Below are 8,214 nucleotides of genomic sequence, written 5' to 3'. Positions count from 1 at the left end.
ATGGCAGCAGCCATGAAAGTGCAGTCTGCTAGGGGTTGGTAACGAGAGCGGGAAATTGCGAGGAAGGCACTATTCAAATGGCCGATTATTTTGCATAGCTTTTAGCATATATCTATCCAACTCGGAGGTGGGATCCACTGATTCATATTGCCGGAATGAATCATATATGGAACTAAATAATCAAGAGGGGAAGCGAATTATAATGCGATTGCAATGACATTTTGAATTGAAATGGTTGGAAAAATAAAATGCTAATCCTAATCTCGTTTTCTTTGCATCCCTCCTCCTCCCTCCTTCACGTTCACACCAGCCAGATGACCTCGCACACCATGAACTCAAGTCTTCCCCACCCCCCCGGCGGTCGTTTTACTTGTTTTGCGTTTAAAAAACGGTATGGATGCATTATGATTCGATGACTAAATAAACATGAGGAATACCATTTTCAAATTCTTACAGAGGTAGCAATTGCTTCCAAAACCTGTACAGCAGAAGTGGAATTCTCACTTTTTTTTTTCGTGTTTTCTTTTTTGCCTGAATATACAAATTCTGGGATTACTGTTGTGCGGATTATACGCCAAAGGCTTATAAAGATTTAAGAGCAAAAAAATGGGAACAATAATGAAGACAAACACATTCCAAAACCAAGACTCAGCTTGACAGAAAACCCTAATTCCAAAAATTTGCACTTCACCTCTTTTCAGCTGCCAGAAACCTCAGCAACTGGTTTCTTTGCCTTGAATATTAGATCCATTGAGAGCCCTATGGAGGATGGCTTGAATGCACGGATAAACTTCTGCGATGAAGCTCTATGGTTGTCGTCTTTATTGGTTTTCCTCCTAGAAGGTCCCCCACCAGCCCCAATACTTTTGACAGATCCTGATGGCTTTGAATTAAATATTGATGAGCCAAAAGAAACATCAGGTGCACCAAACGATACAGGGCCTTTCCGTGATGTATCTAGTGGATGTCCAACCGCTCCATCTTGATGAGGAGGTGGGAATTTCTCACTCTTGCTCTTGGCATTTGCTTGTGTCACAATTCTCCACCTCTGCAAATCTCAGTACAAATGAAGATTATTGTCAAAAGTTGCATCGACAAAGCAGGTCGACAGTAAGAATGCATCTTCATCAGGCTACAATTGCCCAAAACTATGAAGCATCTAGATCTCCTAGTGAATTTGCCACCATCTGGTTGCAGTCAGATGAAAATAGAAGCTACCTTCATATAAATACTGATTATAGGATACAATTGATGATTTCTAAAAGTTTTGCTAAAGAGATCTCTAGTTTAGAGCTGTTTCACCAAAAAGACCTCTAGGTTAAAGCTGATTTTATTATACCATAGCGAGTCAGTGACAATCAGACAGTCCATGTTCTTTAGCAATAAAAATGTGATGTGACAGCCTAAATGATCATCGGCCTAAAATGGAGTAGATGCCAAATAAAGAGATTTCTAAAGTTTGGCTCACCTATTTTCGATATGAGTATTGATCACATGTCTTGAATGATATAACAATAATACTGACAATTATGGCACTAGTCAGAGTATAATCTTGATGCAACTAATGTAAAGATAAGGGGCAATACATATAGATACAGAGTAGGCATGTAGACAAGTTCTGGTTCAAAGGATTTTGACACCCCTCTAAGGCCCCCGTTTGGATAGTGAGATGAGATGAAATAGTTTTAGATAAAATTAAAAGTTGAATAAAATATTGTTAGAATATTATTTTTTAATATTATTGTTGTTTTGGAATTTGAAAAAGTTGAATTGTTTATTATATTTTGAGTGGGAATTTGAAAAAATTGTAATGATGAAATGAAACCGTTTCTGCATCCAAACGGGGCCTTTGGGTGAAAGTCTGGCAGGGTTCAGTGTAGAATAGAGGCTTTTCTGTCCATTCACCAAAAATATAAAACAGACAAGAATGTGTAGAAGCACAAAACTCATCTCACATACATCTAAGTTTCCTTGAATCTCTGCATTGGCTTCTGGAGCTGGAACTGCCCGACCAACACGCTCACGAGCTCTAACTCTTCTCACACCATCAACAGCATTAGCTTTCCCACTTAGACCTCTTTGCCTGAAGATGAAATTAGATATAACCTATATCATTTAGCCAATACCACTCAAGATCTAACAAAATGAAGAAAAAATGATAGCCAACCTTCTAGCTTCTTCATCTCTTAATTTGACATCCAATTCTTTGCTTGGTGGATACTTCGGTAAGCTTGATGCCTCACAAGCATAAGGTTCAGTGGTAAAGAACTGTATAAAGAAACCAAATGTATGATTATACTTTGCATATGAAGCCAATTTGTGTTCCACAAATAAATTATCTAGCACAACTCAGAAAACAGTCGTAGATATTTGGCAACTTTATGATGGCCATTTTTCTTTTGATGACAAAAGAGAAAAAAAAAGGACTATATTCAGAAGTGATTATATCTCACAAACGCCTTTGGATAACCAACAAATATTATGTTGGCCTCGTACAAAAACAAAATATATGTATGCTACAAAAATATAAAACAGATCAATATCTACTTCACTATTTAGAGCGGCTGTGGCAGTGACTCGTTCACCAGGGTCTATTGAAAGAAGAGATTCTATCAGAGGTAGAGAAGAAGGTGGAAAATCCTTGAAAGTTTCTGCAACGCAACGTTTGTATGGCTGTTGCGGCTTAAAAAGTGTTGCATTTGGCAGCCTATATTTCCTCCAATATTCTTCAGATGGGGAGCCACATAATTTAAATATCTTATGCAGTTGTTCCACCTAAGCAGAAAAGGAATGCAAGAGTCAAATCCCAATTTGACTTTAAAAAATAAAAACAACATCAACTGAGTATACTGCCAAGGTAAATACCACAATCTAATAGCATAAACCTTATGAAGGTATTTTATGCACATACATACAATACACACACCTAGTTGTGTTAAATTAACAAAAGCTCCCACAGCTGGTGCACTAAGATGACAAGAAAGCTTCACCCGAATCGCCACAAAAATTTTATTTGGGTTGAAAAGATAGGAGTTGTCTAGTGCTATTCAACACAGACATACGCATGCACATATGCCTACACATACCCACACACACACCCAAGAGTGAAGAGCCAATACTCACATTTCACATAAGAATCACGCTTAGTTTCTCTTCGAACATTTTGTGCTTTTTATCATACAAAATTTAAGAGTAAGTGGCTTAATCCATATGTATGTGCATTCAACATTACTGATTACGCTAATATTGATGTTTCATTCAACAGGCAAATCGTGAGATGGACCAGGTAGAATGATTTTGGTTTTGATTGGCACGAGGTGTCCGAGAACAAAGTCCCGACTAATACCAAGGGTGCACAGGCCCTCGGCAAGGAATTTACAGCAAGTGCACCTTGAGTAATTCAAATGGGAGTTCCCCCAATCCAATGGCCCCTAGAAATTGTTTGCACCCTAGAGGGCTCGAACCTTAGAGCTGGAGAGAGTATACCACACTGGGTCAAATGATTTTAAACCCATCTGGACAAAAAATAAGCACCCTGAACATAGTGGTGCCTTTTATACAGCATGGATGCATTATGAAAAATTTCATTGAAACTTGTAACCTTTAGAATAGAGCAACTCTTAAAAAACTAAACAAGTGATACCTCCGTCCGTCCTGGCATGATTGGCTTTCCAGAAAGCAACTCTGCCAAGATGCAGCCAGCACTCCAAAGGTCCACACCAATCCCATAGAATGTAGCCCCAAGAAGAAGTTCAGGGGGGCGGTACCATAGCGTGACAACTCGACTAGTCATAGGTTGTTTCTGCCCAGGTTCATAGAAGGTAGCCAGTCCAAAATCCGCAATTTTTAAAATTCCTTCATTGTCAATTAGCAGATTGGAACCCTTGATGTCACGGTGTAAGACACCTCGACTGTGGCAATGCTCAAGCCCAGACAACAACTGCTTCATATAGCACTTGACCTGTCACGGAATATTTTGAGATAATCAACCTATCAGTGCGATATTTCTTCCACATAGAACAAAGAGCTAGAAAATAAGAAAAGGGAAGTAAACCTTAAAGGCCTAACAGAGGGAGAAATATTCCTTTCTGTTAGTGTGCAATTTCAAGTCCAACTATCCATTTACATTAACAAAGTGCCTTTTTTCCGATGAACTTTCTAGCATATAATATTCGTTTTAAAATTACCTATCAAAAAGAATTTATGTTTAAAATCAAATTTTCATTAATAATTTTTTTATAAGAATTTGATTAATAGGAATCTAGGCAAAGTCAAAGTACTCAGGAATTGCCACTAAGAAATTAATCAGCCCTCAAAAATTTGGGAGTTACCACTTTCATGCATATCTCCAGTTTGACAATCAATGGTAGGACTTCCCCAAGCCATGGCAACAGTTTTGTTTTTACCACATACAATCTAAGGTAAGACAAGTATCAATTTTGTATCTAGAATCAGTCATTTTTGTAAATCAGTTGTTTTTTTTCAAATGGTTGGTGGATTAAATAGCATCTACTCCCTCCTAAAACAAGTAGTGGAATATGAGGAACAAGCTCAACCCATATAGATGCTTGACTTGTGCTTACCTATAAAAAAATTAAAAATTAAAAAGTCTCTGTAAAAACCATTTCAAATTAGTTTATATTTCTTATCCATCCTTCCCTTAGAAAGGATAGATACAACAACACAAAGCAAATGATTTAGGTCCTGTTCCTTGGCAAATGAAAGTTTTTTTGTACTTGTTGGAATAAAAAGGTAAACTTGACCTAGAAAAATGGATTTTCAATGACCATGGCAACATTAAATAGTTTAAGTAGTCGTGCATTTCGATCAACAGATGGTTACGAGGAAGTTTGTAGATCAAAAGATAATGGACACCAAAATATGCAAATCCAACAGAAAAACATGCATCATTCATTATGCCATACATCCAAAAAACCGCTGGGGGGCAAATCAAAAGGGGATCCTGCATCTTCACCCCTGGCCCCCCAAAAAACAAAGTTCAAAATTAAAAACTTTATAGACCTCCCCAAAAATTTTAAAAACAAAAACAAAAATTTTATTTATTTATTTTTTTTGCATGTACAAAAATTCAATCTAGCCACCTTAGATTAAGATCCTACCTTCATCCCAGGGCACAGTAATTTCTTAATCATGCACTATTATCAAGTACTACTTATCTGTCACCTACTCTCTTTCGTTGCCAAGAAACTTGAGAGAAGTGTAATGATTTTAAATCTTATAGTTAAGCCAATCCACTTAAACAAACTGACAATCCCAATTAAATCAAGCTAAAAAAAGTTGACTATTCAATGTGCGAAGGTTCTAACTTTCTCATGTTATAAATCAATAAAATCTCAAAGGCACTTTCTTTTTTGATCTCAAGCTTTCTCATTAATTAAATTTCTTACTATTTCCCTTAAAAAGCTCGGTAACTCCAATTTATGGAACTGCATAACAAGGAAATTTCGATGAATTTTCATGCCCAAAATGATACAAAACAAACCATCATATGACAGGCTTCAGGTACTATAAAATCACAGGAAACACCAACTTGGATATCTCACACACAAGGTTATGGGACCCCATTAAACAACCCAAGAAAGGTCCGCCAATACCATCAAAAGCTCTCGCGCCAAAATAAAAACCAAAACTACAAACACAGCCATATACCACACAGTATCCCAAATTACACCAAAAAAAACGAAAAATGAAAATCTGCAACACGTGCAAAGTAAAACGTAAAACCAGCCCGGAAAGGCACGCACCCAAAAGGCACTTGCTATAACAATAATCATTTTGATACAAGATAAGCTTCAGTAAATAACAAACTTGTACCCAATATTAACAAAACAGAAAACGCACACAAAGTCCACTTCAACAAAATTTCGTGAATATCATTTAATGAAAATTGTACGAATAAGATAAGCTCCTATTAACAACAAAGTGGTAAATTTAACTTATGCCCAATATTAAAACAATATTTTTTTTAAAAAAAAAAAAAAAAAAAGAGCACGTACCCAAAATCCATTTCAACAAAATTTTGTGAAAATCGTGTAATGAGAATTTTACGAACGAGACAAACTCCTACCAACAACAAAGTGGTAATGAAAATGAACCTGTGGTTCAGTGAACTTGACTCCTTGGCAAGCTGCGAGCCCAGCGAGATCGTGTTCCATGTACTCGAAAACCAAGTAAAGACTACAAGACATTCTTGAAGTGACCAAGCCTTCGAGCTTAACCACATTGGGGTGATCAAGGCGGCGCAGAACAAGAATCTCTCTGGCCATGAATCTTATACTCTCAGGCTCTAAATTATCGAACCTAACCTTCTTCAGAGCAACTATTTTCCCAGTTATTAGATCCTTTGCTTTATATACATTGCTATAAGTCCCTTGCCCGATCTGAACAATAAAAACTCCAAAAATGATATATTTCAACAATTATAATAATAAGGGCATTTTGATTTCAATATACCAAATTGGGAGAAAACCAAGATTTAAACTTGAGCTTATTACAATGGATAATGGAATCGAAATTGGGGATTTTTGAGAACCTTGGCGAGCTTCTCGAATGTGTTGGCGCGGCGAGGAGCCCAATCCTTGATGGCGTCGCCGGCGAAGTCAACGAGCCAGGTCGGCCAGCCTTGCTGATTTTTCAGGAAAAGGTCCTGGCGAGGCTTCCGGCGATCTGGTGCCGGAAAGTCGCCGGTGTATCTCGTCTTATTCTGCCTACCTTTCTCTGCAGCGTCCTCCCTGGCCCTAACGGTGGGGACGCCGTCGGTGACGGGATTATCCTCGGTGCTGCGGCGACGTCTGCGGTTGTCTGCATCGTTGGTAGGGCGTTGTTCGGTAGCGGATGTGCTGAGAAGACAACCCATCCGTCAGGGCGTCGATGTCGAGTAGTGTTGGTGGCGGCGCATCGGGAATGAAGAGATGAATGCTAACCCGACAGCGTGAAAACGCTGGTTAGGATCTTCAAAGCTAGTGATTCGCGCAGCAGAGTGCAACGATGTCGTATTAAATAACTGCGGCGAGAGATTGGGGTGGCGGTTGTCTTCTCCGGCGAGTGTACGGAACAGAGAGGATGAAGAAGGAGAAGAGGTATGAAAGAGTGAGAGAGCGTAAGTGTAAACGCTTCGATATTTGTTGGAATGGGGAGAAATAGGGCGTGGTGTTGGGAATAATTACGGGGATTGCCACTGGGGAGTTTTGTCAGAGAAATGGCGGGCAGGATTCAAGACGGGACCAGCTTTACACTGTCAAAAAAAAAGTATCTAATCGAAAAAAGATTAATTATTATTATTATCATGATGATGACGACGCCATGAATTTCTTTTTCTTTTTTTGTGCTTTTATAATTGAAACTTCAAAAGTCAAAAGTGTTGAAATTTTTTTTTTTTGTTCATTTTTTTTATAAATCAAGGCTTTCAGTTCTATATATTTGGATTAATATAAAATAAAGTATTAAAAAAACACATTATATTAATAAAAAAAATTATTTTCATCAATTATTATTTACTATTTTATAATTTATATTTTATTAAAAATATTTTTACATCTTATAAAAAAAATTTATATTTTATAAAATATAAAAATAAATAATAACTTATATATAAAATTCATTTATATCAATTCATGTGACAGAATATGACTAATTTTAATAATATTATTATTATTAGAAGAATATTGATATTTTTTGTGTACGAAATTGAAAATGTGAGAGAGATGAATTGAAAACACCAACATGCAATAAATGGTCGTGCTTTTCATTTCTTACAAACACCAACAAAAGAACAAACAGGTAAGAGGGAATTAAGAAAAATGATATATGGAAGCCACGTTTGTAGAAGTCAATTTTGCACTCATTAGGTGTCAAAACATACACCACGTATTTGAGAGGGAAAATGAGAGAGAGCACAGATGAGAGAGAGAGAGAACGAGCGGAGATGAGAAAGAGAACGAGCGAGAGAGAGAGCGCAGATGAGAGATGAGAGAGAGAGAGAGAGCGGAGATGAGAGAGAGAGCGAGACGCCGAGAGAGAGCGAGACGACGAGAGAGAGAGAGACCGAGAGCAGAGTGAGACGACGAGAGAGAGAGAGACCGAGAGCAGAGATGAGAGAGAGAGCGAGACGACGAGAGAGGAGAGCAGAGATGAGAGAGAGAGAGCGAGACGAGAGAGAGCGCAAAGATGAGAGAGAGCGGAGACGATGAGAGA

The 8,214-nt window shown here is 37.8% G+C and overlaps 1 protein-coding gene across 1 annotated transcript; it reads right to left on the bottom strand.

Moving 5' to 3' along the window:
- Window positions 1-417: 417 nt before the first annotated feature.
- LOC108999135 (probable serine/threonine-protein kinase At1g54610) lies at window positions 418-7,143 on the bottom strand. Its single transcript, XM_018975960.2, has 7 exons — window positions 6,554-7,143; window positions 6,117-6,401; window positions 3,644-3,961; window positions 2,548-2,775; window positions 2,168-2,268; window positions 1,960-2,083; window positions 418-1,048 (listed from the first exon to the last, which is right to left on the bottom strand). Exons 1-7 carry the CDS (start codon window positions 6,875-6,877, stop codon window positions 698-700), a joined length of 1,731 nt encoding a protein of 576 aa, XP_018831505.1. The 5' UTR covers window positions 6,878-7,143; the 3' UTR covers window positions 418-697.
- Window positions 7,144-8,214: the final 1,071 nt, after the last annotated feature.

This window comes from Juglans regia, chromosome 2, assembly GCF_001411555.2.
Source record: "Juglans regia cultivar Chandler chromosome 2, Walnut 2.0, whole genome shotgun sequence".
NCBI lineage: Eukaryota > Viridiplantae > Streptophyta > Magnoliopsida > Fagales > Juglandaceae > Juglans > Juglans regia.
Note: the sequence above shows the minus strand (reverse complement) of the source record. Positions and strands in the feature narration are given on the sequence as shown.

Coding starts and splice junctions, on each gene's coding strand:
- LOC108999135 (XM_018975960.2), bottom strand. CDS start 6,877: ATGGGTTGTCTTCTCAGCACATCCGCTACCGAACAACGCCCTACCAAC. Junction 3,962..6,116: donor TCAAGTTCACTGAACCACAG/GTTCATTTTCAT, acceptor ATTCCGTGACAG/GTCAAGTGCTATATGAAGCA. Junction 1,049..1,959: donor AGATTCAAGGAAACTTAGAT/GTATGTGAGATG, acceptor TGAGATTTGCAG/AGGTGGAGAATTGTGACACA.